General features: G+C 44.9%; 1 protein-coding gene across 3 annotated transcripts; it reads right to left on the bottom strand.

The window, feature by feature from the left end:
- Positions 1–9,624: 9,624 nt before the first annotated feature.
- TMEM61 (transmembrane protein 61) lies at positions 9,625–21,631 on the bottom strand. Of its 3 annotated transcripts, none has more exons than XM_081195259.1 (3): positions 21,478–21,631; positions 12,126–12,554; positions 9,625–10,348 (listed from the first exon to the last, which is right to left on the bottom strand). In XM_081195259.1, exons 2-3 carry the CDS (start codon positions 12,479–12,481, stop codon positions 10,057–10,059), a joined length of 648 nt encoding a protein of 215 aa, XP_081051385.1. In that variant the 5' UTR covers positions 12,482–12,554; positions 21,478–21,631; the 3' UTR covers positions 9,625–10,056. The 3 variants fall into 3 exon arrangements, with proteins under 3 accessions (XP_081051385.1, XP_081051386.1, XP_081051387.1); XM_081195260.1 differs by lacking the exon at positions 21,478–21,631 and adding an exon at positions 21,259–21,321; XM_081195261.1 differs by lacking the exon at positions 21,478–21,631 and adding an exon at positions 20,330–20,899.
- Positions 21,632–22,044: the final 413 nt, after the last annotated feature.

Below are 22,044 nucleotides of genomic sequence, written 5' to 3'. Positions count from 1 at the left end.
CCCCCAAAAAAAATATGTCTGTGTGTGTGTGTGTGTGTGTGTGTGTGTGTGTGTGTGTGCGTGCCTGCCTGCCTGCCTGCCTGCCTGCCTGCCTGCCTGCCTGCCTGCCTTAGGAACCATTCTCACAGTCCTTGTTGGAGCTTGCTAGTTTTGAGTTTATATGCAGGATTTTAGTAATCGGTCCATTTTTACAATTTTCTTCTTGGATGAATGAAAAATCACCACCCTTTTCTTGTCTCTGCGTGGCTTTGAAATGCAGTTCCTCGCATCTTCTTTCCCACCTGTCAGGGGATATATTAGTGAAATCAGAAATAATACGGATTTCATTTTTTTATGTTATAGTTAGGTGAATGGGCTTGGAGGCAAGGGAGATTGCTTAGGTTATGGCTTTTTCTCCTCAAGCAGCTGATAATATTCTGCTGGGTCCCCCCCTCCTTTCCTTAAAACCTTTGAGATTTGTAGAAGGAAAAAGTTTTGGGAGTAGGTTGCCATCTAGTGGGCATTTTACACAGCTGCGCCACCAAAAGTGCTGCGGAAAGCTGAAGAAAGCTAGCCTAATGTAAGAAAGCCAGCCTAAATTGTGAACCTCCAAAAATGGAAGTTGTTCACAAATCAGAAATCTAAATAATCCTCCCCTCAAACCTTTCTTCTTATTGTTTCTCGATTCTTCAAGTGCATATATACCCTTCCAGTTTATTAGCAACCTACACTGACAGTGGGGGAAACCCTGGAGAGCCACAGCCAGTCAGTCTGAATGATGCTGAGCTGGATGGACAAATTGTCTGATTTGGGGCATTTGTAAACTTACCAATTATAGCTATAATTGCTGGGGGGAGAAGTTTGCAGATATTTTGCCATGCTGGCACATGGTGTCAGCATTATTCAGCCGAGTCTTCCAGAATAATGAACTCACAAGCACACATTTCTTTTCTACCACAAAAAAGCCCTGACTTTTCTGAAAGATCTGTAATGGATCCCCAACATCTTCATTTGTGCAGTAAACAAGCACCATCCTGGTTTCTTGGCTGAGGGGGTTGGTGGGTATGGCTTGGAAGACATCTGTTTTACACCACCTCCCTCTGACCAGTCAGTTTGTGAGCTCAGTTCAGAGGAAAGGCATGGCCTATGAAGATGATGCTACTGAATCCAAGCACTGTTTGTGACAGCAATTGTAAGCTGCAGAAAACAACATTTCATCACAATAACCAGGTTCACCAAAGACATGTAGTTCCTCTTCTAATCTCCCATACTCCCACAAGATTAGAATTCTGGCATAAATTTGTTTTAAGCCATGAAAGGTCCATTTCCCCCCCCCCCCCGCTCATGCTCATAACTTCCAATATTTACTGACTGGATGAATATAGGGGTATGTAAGAGTTGCAATGACAACCGTGGAACTTCCCTCAATTCAGGCAAAACCCTCCATTAGTGTGGAAAGAAAAACCCCACATTCAGCAGCGTATGACCAAAGGGGCAGACAATCAGCTACAAATTCACTCTTAAAAGAATCTGATTGAACAGCAACTGTTCTACCATAGAAGTAAATGTAGGAAGACCCCGAGTAAGGTAGCTCCCCAAGCTCCTAAGAAGTTATCTTTATTTGGCCATCCATATATTTTCAGTTCATATTTCTGGAGCTTTGGCTTCATTTACTAGCCCCCAGTGGAAATATCCTTCTCTAACAAGACTAGCTCTTGAGAGAGTCGACACCAGATGAGGCATGAATCTTGCTCCAGTAGTCATTGAAACACACCATTATCAGCTGTTGACATTACTCACAGATTTTACAGCACACATTAGATACACAATAGACCCTGAAGAGCAGTCTGGGAAGTCCAGCTTTTAAAAAGATAGATGCAACTGAGCCAATATAAGCTGATGTGTGAAGTGGTCCTCAATCGTGCATCCCACCATGACCAAACATATGTTTCTAAGGCAGGGGTGAGAAACCTGTGGTCCTCCAGATGTTGGATATCTTCTTATCTTTGGTGATCACTCGTAGCCGAGTAAGATCGTCTTCCATAAACAAGGTTTTAACAATGAGTCCGTAAGTGACTGTGGAGGCCAATTCTGGATCCACACATCCTTCCACAGTGGGGACATCTGGGGCTGATGGGAATAGGAGTCCAGCAACATCTGGAAGGCCACAAACTCCCAATCCCTGCAAGCAGGGCAGGGAAGCTATAGGCCTTCTCCACAAGTGTTCCTCTAGTTAAGCAGTGGTGTGCCCTGTGTCCAAAAATGGAAATTCCACAGAATCATGGATTCTGTGGCCTCTCTCCAGCCCTTGAGGTGCCTGCACATTTCATACCACTCTGTCCCAGGTTATCGAGCGATGAACAAACCATCTAATGCACCTTAGGAAAGAGACATCATAAAAGGGATTTCATACAAGCAAAATCAATCAATCATGCGGCTAAGTTTATAACCAGATTCAAGTGGGTGGTGAGCAACTGCCAATAACAGCAGTAGTTGCACTTCAGTTGCTTCAGGTTGTTTTGCTACGTTTACAGCTTTTGGATTTGGGGACTGCATTTGGGTTGTACATGTGCAGCATTTTTCAGCACTGTATATCATATGTGTATCATATCTCAAGCAATCCTTTCAGGTGTATGGGAGGAAGGAGTGGGATACATCTATGCCACGTAGGGTGGGGGATGCAGACTTGGGTTGTTGGCATCTGCCTGTCTCGAGAGACAATAGAGTGTGCCTCCAGGGGTGAAGTCAAACCAATGTGTTAGCAGCACTGAAGTGACCTTCCCAGGACACAAACCTGGGCAGTGTGCATAGAGGTCCTGGGCTTGCTGATGTGGTACAAAGGAAAGAAGAGCAATACTTTTGCACCAGCTTGGCTGCAGGAATTGCCAGAAGGATGTGTACAAGGCGCCATCCAACCATCTTAGGGACTCTGCTCCTGATTGCGTAAGGTTTACTCCTTAGCCTTTTCTTCTTGCGAAGGCAGCAGAGGTTTAGGATCAGAGTTTCCTTCTCTTAGATGGGCTACCCTCCCAGGTTGACAAACCCCATCCGTACCTCGCTTTCCTCTATAGCACATGAAGATACCACCTTCTTGACCACTGGACCGCTCTTGGTCTTGTTCACTCAGTCTGCCAGAGCCTGTCTTCACATGCAAGGGAAATCCCTAACTCACCAAAGGTTTGAGGCCAATCGGTTACCCTCACCTGGTTAGCTGGCCAGTTGAAACCATTTCCTGGAGCTGCTGTTGCATGCTGACTGCTTCTAGGAGCCATAGGTGAGAGCTGAGTGCAGGGTGGGGACCAAAAGAGGACAAACTACCCCAGAAGAAGCATGACGTGTCCCCCATCAGAGGTACTACCCCTCCCCCAGCACCCCATACCACCCTTTGGCGTAGTACAGGTTATGCAAATCCACCCTTAAATCTTTTCCAAATTTTGCCTGAATCACTTTAAGGGCAAAGGAATTAAAGTCATTGTCCTTTGTTTCCCACAAGGTTAATCCTCTGTTTTAAAAGCAAGCAAAGTCTTATCTTAAAAAGTCTCTTGAACTTTTGCTTCTTGAAAATGTGTGTAATCCAGCACAATGGAATGCAGGAAACTCACGATGAACCGAAAAGTTGGCTGCCGGCTGAGTGCATGATCCGCAAGAGGCATCTTTGCAATGTGTGAAGTAGTCACTCCTCTGCACAGAAAGCTGAAAAATCAAGATTAGACGCTCCTATAATTATTTTCCACTTGATCTGGGGTTTCCCTTCTCACAGTTTATGCTGCAAATGGCTGCCCCACATTCCCTTTCAGTAAGGAAGCATGGGAATTATTGTTGCTGAGGCTGGTCTAGCTGGATATTTCACTCAAGGAAGAAAGGAGTAATAATTATTTAGGATTCCAGAACTATTTGTACCATCCCTTTAAAGCTGTTTTCATAAAGTGTTTCACAAATCCTGTTGATCTTCATGATAGTTAAGTCAGACATAACACCTCCAAGCCACTGAAGAATTACCAATCCTAAAGTGTTAGGAGAGCTTTCAACAATAATTACAGCAACAAATCAGGAGTAAAGTATCATGGGAAATGTTATGTACTGAGCTGAATCCTAGAACAATAGGATCCAGAATGCAGCAGTCTGATTGGTCCACAGGAGCCACCCAATCCAGCTCCAGGTGGAAGTGAATCAGTGACCTGATTGGCCTGAAGGAGCAGCCAATCAGGCTTCTGAAGGAGGTGAATCCGCAACCTGATTGGCCTACAGGAGCAGCCTGGAATTAGCCAATCACGCGGGGCCCATTGTGTAATTAATGTATATATAATTAGATGTTTTGGGGAGATTCATTCATTGCTACTATGAGCTGAATAAAGAGCATGAAATTCACACTCAGGAAATGTATCCATGCTAGGTTTATGTGGAAGCCCCTGATAAATTTCAGAGCTGCATTTAAAGTCCATTTCATTTGAAATGATCACTAGCAAAATCCAGCATGTTTTAAGAGCTGATGTCCCCCTCCCCCTGTTCAGCTTTTTATGAAGAGATTATATTCTGTCTCTGAAGCACTAATGTAATTTTGCTGCAGAAGGATTAACTTTTCAATGAAATTAGAGATGGTAAATCAGATGAAGAGAAGTGATTTCACTGGCTTGGCATCTTTCATGTCAGGGTTGCCAGCTTTTCTCCTGGCCCTGTTCTTGAGCGTTGAGCAACAGCCCAAAGTGAAGAAATGAAACAAGTTATGCTTGCCTCATAGAGAAACAAAACAATGGGGAAAGGCACAGGAGCAGGGCTATTAACACACTGGCAGCCCTTTATTCATGGATGCATTAAGTGGTTGTGGTTGCTGCTGGTGCTGATGTTGTTGTTTTATACCCTGGCTATTTGGCTGGGTTGTCCCGGCCATTCTAGGTGGCTTCCAACACATATAAAAACATAATAAAACATCAAACATTAAAAAACTTCCTGACACAGGGTTGCCTTCAGATGTCTTCTAAAAGTTGCATGGTTAATTATCTCTTTGACATCTGAAGGGAGGGTGCTCCACAGGGCAGGCGCCACTACTGAGAAGACCCTCTGCCTGGTTCCCTGTAACTTCGCTTTTGGCAGTGAGGGAACAGCCTGAAGGCCCTCAGAGGAGTTCAGGCTGAACGATGGAGGTGGAGATGCTCCTTCAGGTATACTGTGCCAAGGCTGTTTGGGGCTTTAAAGGTCAGCACCAACACTTTGAATTATGCTCAAAAACATATTGTGAGCCAGTGGAGATCCTTTAGAACCGGTTTTATAAGATCTAATATCAAACAGAGTAGACTTTACTTCTGGGTAAACTTGCATAGGATTGTGCTTTACATTTAACTAGGTAGCACGGGGAAAGATTAAACAAGAATACATATAGAGAAGATAATCTAATATTGTGTGCAGTTAATTTCAGAGTAGAATATTTCCCTTTAACCAATAAAAGGGTGCAACCCTGCTAAAAATACCAGACTTAATTGCGTTCCCGATGCTGCCAGATCCATTGTCTAACACCCACATAACCTATTCTTTAGTTTGAAGGAAGAATTGATCGAACATGTGACAGACAATACCACGCTGCACACAATGCTGCCTTTCCTCGAATTACCTGAAACTTAATTTGAGGGTTCCAGATGTGAAGTTTGCCAGATCTTTGGTTGCTGAAGGCACTTCTTAAAGGAACATTAATATGTGTCACCTTGCCCCTTAAGGAATTATAATTTCAGTTATTTATTGTAAGCAATCCTCAAGCTGAGGCAGAAAGAAAGAAAGAAAGAAAGAAAGAAAGAAAGAAAGAAAGAAAGAAAGAAAGAAAGAAAGCTTTGTAAGGGTTCTATTTTATGTGACAAAATTGGCAGGCTACAAATATTGAGTAATCCAAGCTGTCTTTTATGTGGTAGTGATGCATCCTAGGATAACTTCACGCTTGGCTCCCAGATCAGCCCACATTTACTATCCACTGCAGAGCCACCCAACATGGCTGAGCCATAAACGTGGGTTAGTTTGTGAGCTGAGTGCGCATATTATGAGATGTCCGCAGACTCAGTGCTGCTTTACTTCCTACTGAATTCGGCCACGCTCCACTCAATCCACATTTCTCATCATGGCAGTTTGATCACACACACTGACCTAATTCTTAAATCAACTCCTTCTTAACATTGGGGGTTTCTTCCCCCCGCCCCTTTTGCCTTCAAACCTTTAATTTTGTAGTTCTGATCCCGTTTGCCAAATTCTGGATTCTTTGCTTGCAATTGTTTTTGCCTGAGCAATTTTTGTTGGAAAGTATCTCTTTGCTGTCCTTCTTAACCTTTCCTCATAAATTTGCACCCCCACCTAAGGTATACTTATGCTTCTAATGTTGGGGTGGGCTGAGTTGCACACTGTTATGTACTGAGTTGAATAGGATCCAAAATGGAGCAGTCTGATTGGTCCTAGAACAATAGGATCCAAAATGCAGCAGTCTGATTGGTCCTAGAACAATAGGATCCAAAATGCAGCAGTCTGATTGGTCCTAGAACAATGCAGCAGTATGATGGGTCCGCAGGAGCCACCCAATCCAGCTCCAGGTGGAAGTGAATCCGCAACCTGATTGGACTACAGGAAAATCCCGGAATTAGCCAATCACGTGCGGCCCATTGTGTAAATAATGTATATAAAGCAGATATTGTGGGGAAACATTCATTCCTCGCTACTATGAGCTGAATAAAGAGCATGAAATCCACACTCGACTCGGAGTATATTTCATACACTGAACAAGGACACCCGTAACTTCTTAACACAATGAATCATCGTGGAGTATTATCACCTAGACACCTTCTCCAGGCTGGGGAGCAATGGTTGCAGTGTGCTGTAACCGCTCCACTGCTGGTGTTGCAAAGGGGAGGGGACTATCTCAAACTGACATTTACAGGCAGATGACATAAGAAAACCTGAATAGCTGGGCCGTCTATATCCCTCACAGCGATCTCTTGTTTCTTCACTATTTAGTAAACAAACATTTGGAAAACAGGTGTCATGCGAAAAGGTTTCAACTTCCCCCTTGAGACACACACAGGAACAATTCTGTTCTCTAAAGTGGTTCTTGGCTTCAGGACGATTCAACACCAGCATTGTATTCCATGGAGCTAAGTGACCTTAGGGTTGCAAATGGAGAACTCCGTCCCTTCTTTAGCACTGTATCAACATACAACTATTGGTTATATTTTTATGTATAGCGGAGGGAATCTTTTTCTCCCTCTCTCTCTCTTAACATTTAGACTACCTTTTGGCACAGTGTGGGAGCAACAGCACATGTTCTGTTTCATTGGTTTGTGTTGTGGCTTAAATATTGCGCTATGCCACCCATGCTAGCTTACTTTTTACAATATTAAATCAGGTTTTATATCAGTAAAGTTTGTTATGGTGTCCTATCCAAAATAAAAAAGCAGCAGCAGACATCCTGTGCTCTGAATTCCTGAACAAGGTTGCTACCTTTGTTTCTGAGAGTCTCTGTACTTTAATAACTGTGCGATAGCAACATTCAGATCAGGTGATTTCTTTTTCGCACTGCGGAGATGTAGTGATGTTTCACCTATTGAATGCTTGCCTGTCACCCGCCTGGTTAACTCTTGCATGGAGGGGGCTCTTCACAACATGACCTGTTGGGTTGGTTCCCTCATCCGCCTGTGGGTCCTCAAGGGCTTATCTGGTGGGGAGCGGTGTCAACAATAACTCAGGCCTAGCCGCCATTTTAATTTCTCACAGTAGCCTAGCTTCATGGCTTCCATTTATATGACCAGTAATTGATCCTAATTGTTTGCATCTGATCACATGCAGGGGGACGCAAAACCGCAGCCTGCCCACTTCCAAATACTTCCTATCAGAACTTCCATAGCAGTCACACTTTAGAATCAGGAGTGAACTATTGTAGAATAGGCATAAATTCAACCGTAACTTCTTTTGCCAGCATGGAGATGCAATTGAGAAATATTTACCTGTTGGATTCCTGCCTGTTTTGCAACTGGTAAAAACACAGAAGTCTTGGTGTATCCTTTGTCCATACACTGACTAAATAAATGTCATTAAACATTTTATGAAATAAGGAGATTAATAGGAAATAGGTATTTGCACAGAGTACTGGAAAACGTCCAGAGGTCTTTTGTAGCTTAAGGGTAAACAGACTACTGTTAATACTTTGGGGGAAATAAAAAGGGGAGTAATAGGTGGAAATGAGTTGAAGAGAGATAAGGCAGGCTAAGAGAAGAAGAAGAAACTTCTCCTTACCCATTATAAGATTCAAGGAATTGGTTTGGGTATGGATAAAGCCCCTGCTTGTGAGATTTTGACCACCTCATCTTCACATGAAATTGAAATTTCTCCTGTGTGAGAATCACCAAAGTTACCGTGTCATCAGAGAAAATGTTATTTCTAAACGGTTTCCTTTTACGTAGTTATCTGGAGATTTTCATGTGGGCAATATTTGAGACAAATAACTTCCCATGTGAAAATGAAGCAGTAAAGTCATTGCTTGAAGACTTCTATCACCTCAAAATAAACATGTGACTCAGTCCTAATACTCCCCCGTAACAATTACTTTTTTAAACATAAAAAACCTAGGAAAATAAACTGTTCATTCTCATCTGTTAGATCCTCACAGAATCCAAATATAGATGCACGCAGTGGTTCCACTAAATCGTGTTACTTCCAGGGAAGGCAATCCTGCTGCCCCCTTCCTCCCCCCCATGTTTCAGATGACATGGGATTCTTCCTCAGCAGCAGAAGAAGCATATTATCTTTGGTAACTTATGAGTAACCATCCTAATACGAATTGGGGATTGTCTTCCCTCCCGCATCTTCCTTGGGCCTACTTAAGACTTGTATGTCCTCAGGCAGAGATGGGCAATCTCAGCCTAGGGGCAAATGCAGCAATCCAAGGCCTCTCTAGCCGGCCCTTGAGACTTTCCCCAGCCATGCCCTCTTCTCAGGCTATGCCGCTCACTGGGTTTGCTCTGCATCCTCCTGCTTTTGCCTGGATGAGGTGTCACTGAACTACGATAATGCCTCTTGCTTGCCTGCATAGAGAGGTATATGCATAAAAACCACTGAAACCAGCACCAACAGCCTCTCACAAAAACATTCCAGCTCACAAAAACATTCTCAGGAGCTCATCAGCAACATTTGCAAAGCACCCCCAGAAACACTCCGGAGCCCAGACCTACTGATGACCATTCACTCATCATAACTATGAAAGATAATGTGGTCTCGATAGATGGTATTTATATTCAAGACTGGGATGCTGGCTTGAAACTGAATTTTGTCCCCATTAAGTATGACCTCATTTGGCCAAATATAATCAAAGAATGGCTTCTAGGGGCTACTTAGGAAACCTTCCAGCACTGAAAGAAACCTTTCTCTGCCACAATACATGGGGTTGTAATCCAGCAAAGTTGTACCAATGCCATGGGACTTCCATTTCCTTTCTTCCTCCTTCCCCCGAACCCTCCCCAAAAGAAATCCGCTTCACGAGGTTCCCAACCCCCTGGAGGTGATTTTGAGAAGCTGGAGGGCACAGGAGAGGAAGAGGAAGTTTCACTGCATGCATTGGATATTGCCTTTGGTGTTCAGAACTCAAACACGTTTGCCTATATCCCCGCTATGCATATAAAACAATTCAGAATTGATAGTAATTTTATTAAGAGCATTTCAGAACATTTTCAAAATGTCATATATCCATAGCCTGGTTACCCAAATTAGCTGTGTACTGTCCTTAAAGGCCTGTAGCAGTGTAACCTATGAAAGCAGTTCTTTCATTTAGCGCAAGTTTGAATTTTCTATGCACTTAGTATGTGCTTCTGAAGCATCATTCTCGGCACATGAAGCATTGTATTCACATTAGTCGCACACTAAAAAAAGCAATGTCGAGACTGACCTCCGACAATTCGGCAGGGACCCATACGAAAAGACAAAACAGTTGTTCGTATTTTTAATAGCTATTTAGCTTTTCCACTCCAGCTTGCCACAAATAACTAGCTTAAGAAAAAGGCAGGTGTCAGCTCAATAGTAATCTAGAGATTCCCAAGACAGATGAACCTGATCCCAAGGTCATCCGTCGCACGAGCGAACACTCTCATAGCTAGGGGGCGGAGTGTCGCAGGCGACGCTCGAGTCGTCCCACGATGCTGACTCCAGCCTCGGCAGAATATTCCGGAACAAAACGCTATCAGAGGAACTGCGCCTACGGCCGGCATGGCGTGTGTCATTTTCGTCCACCACTTGATACAAGGGGGGCCTGCTCTCCTTCAGGCTGTTGGGCTCTGTGCAGTTTGGGGTGTCTTCAGCAGGCTGGCAATTCAAGGCTTCTTCATAGGAGGGAATGCTGCTTGGATCCCAGGTGCTGCAACAAACCAAGGCAAAATAAAAACCCATTAATCATTATTTTTAAAAAGAGGAAAAGGTAAAGGCACCCCTGACCGTTAGTTCCAGTCGTGGCCGACTCTGGGGTTGCAGCGCTCATCTCGCTTTATTGGCCGAGGGAGCCAGAGTACAGCTTCCAGGTCATGTGGCCAGCACGACTAAGCCGCTTCAGGCAAACCAGAGCAGCGCACGGAAACGCCGTTTACCTTCCCACCAGAGCGGTACCTATTTATCTACTTGCACTTTGACGTGCTTTCAAACTGCTGGGTGAGCAGGAGCAGGGACCAAGCAACGGGAGCTCACCCCGTCACAGGGATTCGAACTGCCGACCTTCTGATCGGCAAGCCCTAGGCTCTGTGGTTTAACCCACAGCGAAAGAGGTATCTCGATGCAAAATAAGGTTTGCAAGGGCATATGCAAGCCAGATTAATAATTTCAGTACAATTAGTAATCTTTCTACTCCACAGCTGTAGCTATTAATCTTGAAGTCTCAATGTCAAATGTAGAGAGAAAAAGTCAGAGAGAAGAGAGAAGAAGAAGAAAACCCCACCGACCTCTTTTCATGTGTTCCTCAAGGACAACGGCACACGTGACATGTAAATGCAGCTGCAATTCTATGCACAGTTACCTGGGATATGCATCTTATTGACCTTATTTCTTAGCGGGTATATACAGGATTGCACTGTGGGTCTCTTGTGCATTATATAAGAACATAAGAAGAGCCTGCTGGGTCAGGCTAAGGGCCAATCCAGTTCTCAGCAGATGCTTGGTGGGAAACCCAGAAGCAGTGCCTGAACACAGGAGCACTCTGCCTCCCTGCAGTTTCCAGCTACTGGTGTTCAGAAGCCTATTGCCTCTGACAGTGGAGCTGGGACACAGACATCAGGGTTAGCGGTGACAGACAGCTGCATCCACCACAAATTTGCCTAACCCTCTTTTAAAGGCTTCCAAATTGTTGGCCATCGCTGCCTCTTGTGGGGAAAACCCACATGAATAGGTATAGACAGTGCTTTTTTCTGGGGGGATGCAGGGGGACGCAAACCCCTAAACATTTTGTGAATCATTGGCCTCATTGAGTAGGAAAATGAGAGCTGGAAAATGAAAGTACCCCTAAACATTTTTTTTTTTAGGAAAAAAGCACTGGGTATAGAGAAAGCACAAGAGAATTTTCTTTAGTCGAATGTACCTTCTGTGGGTATATTAGAATTACACAGACCGGAAGTGCAAAAAATACTAATAAATGTATACAACATCAATTTAAGTGAAGAATTTGTCCCTGCATCAGATGCCTCTAGCACTTTAGCAGTACCCGTACACTACGGAGACTTGTGCCCTTTCACAATATTTAGAATATCAAGTGTCAAACTTGACCACATTCCCACTGGTTAATGTGCATTTCATGGGCCACTGATCATCACCAGGCCGCAGCGATTACTTTTTCCATTGTGCTTTGCTAAGCAAACATGGCTTGTATACAGGTGAAACTTTCACATAACCTTTGATCATTTGACTTCCCTTTTCTTTTCCAAGGGGTAAAGGGTTTATATGTGGGAAGCAACAATATACTGAGATCGCAGAGTTCACCTTGAAACAGTGCTAGCCAGGGAAAATGCTATGCTGTAGATCAAAAGCAGCAAATGGAAAAAAATGATACCACAAAGTGATATTTTATCATTGTACATCATAGACGTCGTATCCTAGTTTTAGCTAAGCATCAATCTACCCCCATCAGGTTTGGGCGCAAAGATTGTGCTGACCTGCAGGTCTGTTTCTCAAGAGGCTCCACGGTGGAGTAATGAAGGTCCCTGGAAAAATGGTACTGATAGCGGCGAGAAATTATCCCTGCATTGGCTGACCACAGAAGGCCAAAAAGGAGGAGGAGACCGCCAATTCCACAGCAGAAGAAGCTTATGGACCTGAGCATTGCATTAGATGAGGAGGAGGAAGAGCTTGCCACTGGTCCGACCTCTCCATCAGGCATGATCTTTGGCTCACTGCTAGATGGGGCGGCTTCCATCTCGCCATCACTCCACCAAGCAAAACAGAGAGTCCCCGTCACCAGCAGGATAGCTCCAGTGATGGTCACTCCATGGCGCAAAGTACCACTTGCCATTTTAAAAACAGAGGCTGAAGATACAGGTCATCTAAAGTTTCACCAGGAAATAGGTCTGATGTTCTGATTCATGCTGGGGGTGAAAAAAAGGGAAGGGGAGAAGAGAAACCATCACAGTGGGGAAAGAATGGGGGGAAAATAAAAAACACAAAGCATGAACTGAGGACGAAAGGAATGCTGTCCTCCCAACACACTAGGAGCAACGTAACAGCCAGTTAATTATTGCAGGTAGCAGTTTTTGTCACAACTTTTCATTAAACGTGTTGATGCCGTCCCTTCTGTCAAACAGAGCACGGTTAAAGCAAACCATTTTGCTTGTTACTGTGTTATGTATTCTTGCGTTTTTATATTGTAAACTGCCCCGTGATGCTCAAATGAAGGGTTCTATAGAAATGTAATAAATAATAACAATGACTGATCCTTCTGTGTGAACATCAACCAATATCTGACTTTGGGCGTTTCCAGACTAGCGCTGTCTTCAATCACATACTGGCAAATTCGGGTGGCCCAATGAAAGCTGATTTGGCCATCTTGCTCAAGAAACCCACTGCCCCCAATATTGGACTTTTTGCGATAAGGTGACAGGAAAATGCACTGGAAAGTGTGGGATAACAACTGTTTGATGCCACATGGTATAACCTCCCCACAAACAAATCAGAACAAATGCTCAATGCCATCTAACCTCCCTGCAAACTTGGTGCAAACAAGTAAGGAGGAATGCTCAATAAACAGGTCATCTGGAAGCGACCCAAATTACCAACCAGGTTCCAATCCTAGATTACCACTGAGCTTGCCCAGGCATTTATTGTTTAGAGTGGTGCTTAAATTGTTTGTGCCTATAGCCCTGACTCTCTGTTTTCAGCGCTGCTGAATTTCCATCTGTGACTATATTTTATTCATTTCTGGCCCTGGGATTTTATTTTATTTTTTACTTGATAAAGGGTGTGTTAGAAATCCTATTAATAAATAAAAGAGTTTTGCAGTTCACAACTAAGATAGATTCATTGTGTGGAACAGACTGGACGAGTATTAAAATAACCCTAATCTACTGGCTCCCATGGGAGGCAGTGACAGGTACCATCTTGGATGCCTTTACAAAAGGATTGGAGGACAAGGCTATCAATGGCTACTAGTCATGCTGGCTGTGTTTTACCTGCACCGTCCCAGGCAGGCTGCCTCTGCATGCCAGTTGCTGGGAATTGCAAGGAGGCAGATGTGCTCCTGTCTTGTTTGTGGGCTTCCCACAGGTGTCTTAACTGCCAACTGTGAGAACATGATCCTGGACTTCAGTGGATCATTAGATGGACCATTGGCCTGATTCAGCGGGTTCTTCTTATGCATGAGCTGAAGGCCACTGCCGTTACCAGCAGATTCACACATAATGGCAACTGACTACTTGTCGTCTATTTATGACATGAGAGCCATAGCTCCCAGGTCTTCATAATTCCATAATTATTGATGCCACGCATGCTATCTAGATTTTGGAGTGGAGGCTGCACAGGATGTACCCCTAGATCTAGGGTGTAATAATCACTGTAATTGCACAGTTGAGTCGATAACCATGCAAAAATGAATATGCTTTGTATGAATCAGGTGTTAATCATAATATGCAAGGTTTCGAGTGAAGGGAAAGCGCAAGATGAAATGGGAGAAAAACGTATTCCGAGGACTAAGTGATTTAGCAATTACCTTAAAAGGCGTACAAGTTGTATTGCTGCGGGGAACCTTAAAGATTTGTTTGGCTATTAATTTTTTTCATTATAATTTTTGAAACACCTGCAACAATTAGACAATGCACAAAAGATTACAGCATTTCAAAGCGTGGCCCAGTCTGAAGGTTAACGGCAAGCTATAAAGAGAGAAAGGGGAGGGAATTGTTTTGATAAATCTCTAAGAGTGAATAGCCCTGTGTTTGTTCTGAAATATGCAATCTCAGATCTGATGCAGAGGCAGAGAAACCTAGAAACTGGGATTAATTTGTCATCTTCAGGACGAGTGGAAACTGCACTTTTCACATGAGCTGGGCAAGCTAATTTGGAAACTGAATTACGAGGCAGTGAAAGAAATCCTGGATGATCTTATCCATATTTAATGAAGAGATGTGATGAAATCAGATTTATTAAAGCTGCAGACAGATTGGATGAATCTGAAGTGTATTAATCTAGTGCCTCTTTCAGCTTTGGGGAATGCATCCCTGGCACAGCCCAACGATTCTTGAATCACATAAACATGGGACTACTCTGGAGCTGAGTCTGTCCCATATGACAAGGCCAAGTCAATGGTCTTTGTCAGGAGTGCAAAAACAAAAATGCCTAGCCATCGCTGGTACCTAAAAAGATGGATCTGGGGACTGGCATCTGGGCTGCTGCAGAGGTTACCTCCAGACTCCCTTTGCCAGCGTGCTCAGGTCTTTCTCTCTACTCTGAACCTGGCTAATTTTTACTAAGATGTTCTAAAGATGCTCTAAATTTTGGATCCTCAGTGTGGGCCAGGGAGTCTGGTGGCCCTCCAAGTGCTGATGGGTTGCAATTCCTACCATCCCTGACCATTTGGTCATGCTGGCTGGGGCTAATGGGATTTGGAGTCCAACAACATCTGAATTCTGAAGAGCCACAGGTTGCCTATCCCTGCAGTAAGATTTCCCATAGTAACGTACTTGATGTCAGAGAGAAATTAAGAGGGGAGATGGCGATTACTGTCAGGGACTCTCAGGTTTGTACCTTGCAAGGTCAGCAGAACTGATGCATTGTCTGTTGCAGTCTCTAAGGCCCTGGAAATACACCTTCCAAGTCTATGAAAGGATCTCCCGCAGCACCAACAATTATATTAGTTTGTGCCCCCGTGGGAAATGGTGGTCTGAGACCACAGAGACAAGCTGTCCCAGAAGACATTGCCTTGTGCGCTCCTGCTTTTCAACAGCCTGAACAGCCAAAAAGGGGTATCGCAGAAATAATAATAAGGTGGTAAGATTGTCTAATATTCAAAGGTTCTTTGGGAGACAGGCAATAGATTTGAATCCAACCCCTAGAATGGAATAGTCCTGTGATCAACAAGTCCCAACTGTAGAAGCTCTGGGCAAGGTATTCTACTTGTGCAACTGGGCTTCCCCCTGCTCCCCCAAAAAACAGCTTTGGGGAAGGGTCAGGAGAACCCCGAAAACAGCACAGCGAAGAGGGGAGGGGGATTGTTCTGTCTGGCAAGTTGAAAAGTTTGCACTGACAGAATGTTCAACAAAGCACAATGCTGAATTCATCCCAATATTTTTAAATTGCTGCAACCCACCGTGGTCCCTTTTGGTAAATAACTGAATTAATAATATTCAGATATGCTGCAAATATAAAGAGATGCTAAAATGTGAGCTACCTTTGTTTCTCGATTCAAGATCTAGCTTCGTCGCCAACAACTCACACTGGTTTCAAAGGAATATCTACCTACCTGCTGGGTCTACAAAATGTGGGTGAGTCAATCCTTCTTAAATCCACTTGAAGGATTATACGGGGCTTAAGCCGTGGTACGGTGCCTGTCTTAACAACACCAATTAATTAACCTTACAGAGACAGTCTGCTTACAATAAATTGGATTACAGGATCAGGCTCCTTGCATACCACACATTTCGTGGGATGCCTCTGTGGCCACCAGGAACAAAGCCAAGAGATGGGACGCAACCATTTTATTAACTAAGATGCTTCAGTCAATGCTTCCCCCCTTCAGGATCCTCTCCACCAAACAAAAGGGCAAAAACAGATCATATTGTTATGAGTTTGTGGGTGCCAGACACTTGTAATCCTAGCCAACTAATCAAGGGAGGCTAACTTCCTGATGGGGTAACTGGCCATTAAGACAGCAAAGGAAAGGGCTCTGTGCCAGATGTGAAATGGGGGGGGGCTTCTCCTCCAGCTCTCGGATAGTTAGAAGGAGAAAGCTGGGGTTTGAGGGCAGAGTTTGCTGTGGCCTAGAAGAAAAAGTGGCAGGCTGGAAAAGCAGAGAGAGAGCGCACCATGGCTGATTTCTGCAAGAATCCAAGGCTGTGGCTATGGGAGAAACAAGACCCTTTGGGGTCGTTGATACTGTGAGCCCCTCCATCGCAGGCTCAGGTTGCATATATGTGTGAACAAACCATATATCATCAAGACACTACCGTCTCCACAGTGCCTCATTCCCAAAAGGAAACACAAACCCTGGTCGAGTGCCTGGAACCCCTCAAATCTCGCACCGCTTGGAAATTGGGGCAGCATGCAGCAATATATTATATCATTTACAGACTGGAGGAAAAGGCTTAGAACCCAAGCTTTTAACCACTATATAAATGTGGAGGGATTGTGATAATTATAATAAATGCCCATTCTTTCTCTCAAAGAATACAGGTCACTGTAGTTTGTAAAGAATTCCTGGGAATCGTAACTCTTTGAGGGGTTAACTACAGTGCCCATAATTCTTTGAGGGAATGATGTTCTTTGACTGTGTTTTAAAGGTATAGTGTTGTGTACACAGCCTGTTGGTTACTGCTAACACTTTGCATGCCAGCAGGTCCCAAGTTCAACCCAAGTCCCACGTTCAACAACAACAAAATCAGGTGGTAGTAATGGGGAAAGATCTCTGCCCAAGATCCCAGAGAGCTTTTGCCAGTTACAGTGGACAGTAGGCTTGGTGGACAGTCTGAACTGGTATAAGGAGGGTGAAAATATTGATTAAGCAACCACAGAGGCATGGGAGGAATCCATCTTTGTGGACAGGAAGGATGGTGACTCAGTCAGGTACGAGAAGTTAGAATCAGAGAGTTTTTCTACGAGTCAGCTGAAGACCAGCTTGCCATTTGTTTTGCATCTGAGGCAACACAGCGAACACTTTCCAGTTCAGCCTTCTAGGATGATTTTTGTGGGGGAGGCTAACAGCTTAACGCAATTTTTATCGCTTACAAAATAATAAGGGAGATTGACAGTTTCATAAGGAAAAAAGTCCTCTCTTCCCCCTTGCATAAAAGCTGCAGCAGTGACATTTTCAGCATCCTCAGCCCACGCTTCCAGAAAAGGAGGAGGGGAATTGTAGTGGATCCCTCCTCACACCAATGGCTGCGAGATCAAAATCCCAAAACTTAGCAGCGCGATCCTACACTTACTTCTCAAGTCAGTTCTACTCAATCCAGGGCTTAGTTGCTAAGTTACATGTATTTAGAACTGCACCTTTACAGTCTTGTTTCAGCTATTCCTTGCCCTGATAAGAGATCTGCATTTTTTTATTTATTTGTATTTTATCTTGTTTTCACACAGAGAGAGAGCTATCCACACACATACTCATATCCATGTGTTTTGTTAGCTGTCTTAGGCAGCACCAGATGAACAGGAAGGGTATACATTTACTAAAATATGTAAATACAAAGGCTGAGAAAGTTCAAAGCTTTGAAAAGATATGGAAAGGGAGAATACTGAAAAACTGGGGGGTGGGGGTGGGAAGAGCATCCTTGAAAGGGGCTGCTTAATGGAAGGAATGGCAGGTCCACGGGTCCCCACTTATGTGTCAATAGTAAGGCTGCAATCCTAAACCCACTTAACCTGGGAGTAAGTGCCATTGAACTCAATGGGTCTTACTTCTGAATAAGGCTGCTGCTGCCAGGCTTCCATTCCAAACACACTTACTAAAGAACACTGAGCATAGTTAACATGCACAAAATTGTGCTGTTGCAGATACTAGGCTTAACACTCAAGGGCGTGACTTAAGTTGCAGGGTGGGGGGGGGCCTCAGACTCAGGGGTGGGTGGGATACAGCCCTCTAAGCTTCTCTATCTGATTCTTGGGACTCTCTCAAACCATGCACCCTGCCCAGCCACATCCTTTCTGCCCAGGCCTTTACACCACCTTTGAGTCTTCTGGACTGGCAGGAATGTGTCCCTGAACTGGGACTGGACCTTTCGCTTACCCAAGTATGCTGGGTGTGTGTGTATGTAGGAGAAACTAGCCTCTGCCCATTGTTGCCTCGTTCCCCACCCAGTACCGGCATGGGCCCACCAAGGCCAAGGTTGTTGAGAGGAGAATGCTGGCGGCTTCTAAATCAGCATTCAGATACATAACGGGTTGGGCTGATCAGGGGCATAAGAAGGGGGGTGCAGGGGGCGCGGCCCGCCCTGGGTGACATCCCTGAGGGAGTGACAAAATGGCACACCAAGGGGGGCGGCACTTACTGCGGGGCCTGGCCTGCAGCACGCCTGAGCCACACGTATCTCCTGGGAGTGACGCAGTGGCTCAGGGCCCCGCAATGCCCAAAATGGCAGCGTGGGGCTTGCGTCCGCCAGGCAGACTCCCTGGGTGGATCGCCGCAGCGCCCCGTGAGTTGCTCGCCCTGCCCCCGCTGCTCCGGGGGCAGGAGCAGCTAGCTATGCCCATGGGGCTGATGCCTTTGAGGAAAGAAAACTTTTCTGCCACCAGGCAGTACTTTTTACACCCACTAAGACTCACCTCCTGCTGCAAATTCTGGATGGAAGTAAACTTTAAAAAGGAGAACATATTGGGAGTGTCTAAAGATGGGTTGCACTCAGGCTTCCATAATCGTTATTACAGGCATAGGCAAACTTGGCCCTCCAGATGTTTTTGGGACTACAATTCCCATCATCCCTGATCACTGGTTCTGTTAGCTAGGGATCATGGGAGTTGTAGTCCCAAAACATCTGGAGGGCCAAGTTTGCCTATGCCTGTTATTATTAGTGACCACTTTTCATCAGCTGACAATTACTTGAAATGCCATTCCTGTGGAGGCAGTTTTGGATGGGTTTTGTCATCTGCCCGTTCTACGTATTGCCCAGTCAAAAGCAACACATTGCCACATTCTTTTCTTGAACTCAAGGAAGAAGAAAAACCTTTGCTTTGGGGGAGATGGAAAGTGAAGGCGGAGGGCATGCTGGGGCTAACATATTGTGTAAAATATAGGAGCTCCCTTATAAAGAATTAGGCTATGAGTTCCATTTAGGTCAATGTTATTGACACGAACTGGCAGCACCTCCCCAGAATTTCACTCAGGAGTTTTCCATACCTACTTGGAGATAATAATAATAATAATAATAATAATAATAATAATAATAAATCATTTATACCCCACCATCTGACTGGGTTTCCCCAAACCAAAAACTGAACCTGGGAACTTCTGCCTGTAAATCAAGGCTCTACCACTGAGCTACTGCCCTCTTCTAGTGTATGGCTTCTATAAACAGCTACAGGATCCATAATATGTAGGGTTATCCCCCCAGATAACACCATCCTAGCAGGGGAAACAAAACATTAGCATGCACATTTCTTTATTTGAGGTCTCGCCAGTGTTAGAAACTGAGATATGAAAGCTAGGAGCTTAATGGCACCTTAAACCTAGGTTAAGGGCTCAACAACGGAATGGCTAGGCACACTTTTTTATAACAAGAATACAAAACTGAAAATGAATGAACTGCAGCTAAAATCTTATGTTCATTTTCCATGTGGTCTAGTCCTTCCCCTGCCCACCCCCCTAATATTCTTAAAAGGGTCTCTTCTCCAGCCTTCAGAGAGTAGCTGGAAGGGGGGAGGCAGAAAAAGGTCCTCCTTTCCTTCCACTCTGCAGTTTTAGTCTGAAATCTTAGGCGCAAGCACTGCTCCCAGAGCTGATGAAATTCCCTGTCACAAAATGTGCCTAGAACAATGGGAGTTTTGAACACTGGGTGTTGCAATCCCACCTTTTGCCATAAAACCGTCACAGAGCAGATCACACAAAGCCAATTACAGATAATGAATCCAACACACCTGGATACATCAGAATCAAACTGAACTCAATCTGCATGCTCCTCCACCACCCATTAGGTACCTGAAACAAACTAAGCTTCAGGTGGCTTACCTGTGTCGGTGTAAGCACTGAGCAGTGATGAACCCTCCTTTCTCCACTACTGAGGATACACCATTTATGCAAGTTCAGAATATTGGATATATTCAAGTACACCATGCAACCACCTGTGTGCTACACGTTTAGGAAACCTAGCTCTGTATTTTACTAATTACAGCTCTGTGAGATGCTTTCTGTTACAAGTGTGGGCTATTCTTAATGGGAAATGTCTTGCAGGAATAGATCTAAAGTCACTGTGTGCATGGCAGGGAAGGAAGAAGAGATCTGGTCAATCCAACAAGCTTAATACTGTAGTTGTTGCAGGGTAAGTGCACAGAACAAGTTGTGCAGAATGTGGTCGAGAGGCTCCGCTAAGCTTTATGATTCATCAGCAAACAGATTAAACTGGGTTTATACAAATATGGGTCTAAACTGGCTTCACCAGGCTGGAGGATCGCACTCTTTACTAAACAAAATCTAAGGACGCGAGATTCTTGGCTCCTCCGTCCCACTCAGAAAACGCAAGTGTGATGATGGCATCTTCCCCCGCCAATCTTTCTGCTTTCTGCGTCCATCCAACGCTATTAGCAACCGCAGAAATACAGCAGGGAGGCGAAGAAGCGCGACGCGAAAGCACCCATCAAGCCTAGATGGAAATGGGTTCTGTATTCCCACCCCCCCTTCTCACCCGCCCCAGCTGTACTCAACTCTTACAAAGAAAATGCACTGGGCTTTTAAGATACAGGATGAAAAAGCTCTGTTAATGCTATTATGATCTCCGCGAGTGCCGGCTGGAAGCAAACATGCAAAACAAAACACACACACACACAAACGAATGATGCTTCGAGCAAAATAATCGTGCTTGCTAAAATAAAATAAAATAAAATAAATTGCCAGAGTTGCCACTGATCTGGGAGACTTGCAGACCATTCTGAATCCCTTACTGGTTGCAGCGTCAACGACGGCTAACTTTTAAACGATTCGAGCCAGGAGCAAGGAGCAACTACCGAAGCGGCTGGTGCAACGTAGCAAGACAGCGTAGCATCGCCTGCAACGCCCCGCGCAATCCAAGCGTGCTTCAGCAAGAGATCGAGCTTGCGAAGTACGCGTGCAACTCCTCGTCGCGCTTTGTCCCCTTGCAGCCTCGGCCCTGCGATACTTACTTCGCTCGGCGGCAGCTTCGCGGGTTTCCCCCATGCACTTCAAAGGCAGCCAGCGCAGCCGTGCAAAAAGGCGACTTTCCCGAGGGGCAGAAAGAGAAAGCGCCGCGCGCGCAGCAGCTCGGCTGGCGAAAGAATGCCGCCTTGCAAACGCAGCTCCCGCGGGGAACTTGCGTTTAGCAGCAGCGCCCTCCGGAGGACAAAGGGAGAACTTCCTCCGAAGTACACCTGGACGTGTTTTCTGCCAGGCAGGCGGATGGCGGTGGTGATAATGCCTGTTTCTGGCGAGTGCCTCGCATAAATCAGACATGGAGAGGAAAGGAGAAAGGGCAGCTGCCAGAAGGATAAGGAGGTGCTCGGCTCCTACTCCTGTCAGCCCCAGCCAGCCCAGCCATTGGTCTGGGGTGATGGGAGTTCCAAAATGCCCCCTGGAAAAGTTTCCTTCCAAAGTTTCCCTCTTTCCCTACCATACTAAAAGACCACACGTCTTTGGTAAGTTTTAAAATGGTTCACTTACAAACTCTCCAAAGGTCAGGTTCGATTGCTTCAGAAAGTTGCTCAGAGGCAGTA

This window comes from Podarcis bocagei (assembly GCF_964188305.1).
Source record: "Podarcis bocagei genome assembly, chromosome: 5".
NCBI classification, from domain to species: domain Eukaryota; kingdom Metazoa; phylum Chordata; class Lepidosauria; order Squamata; family Lacertidae; genus Podarcis; species Podarcis bocagei.
The sequence above is the reverse complement of the archived record's forward strand: the minus strand, read 5'-3'. Positions and strand labels throughout refer to the sequence as shown.

Excerpts from the sequence above, each read along its gene's own strand:
- TMEM61 (XM_081195259.1), bottom strand. The coding sequence starts at position 12,481 with ATGGCAAGTGGTACTTTGCGCCATGGAGTGACCATCACTGGAGCTATC. Across the intron at positions 10,349-12,125 it reads CTTGAGAAACAGACCTGCAG|CACCTGGGATCCAAGCAGCA; the intron begins GTCAGCACAATC and ends GGTTTGTTGCAG.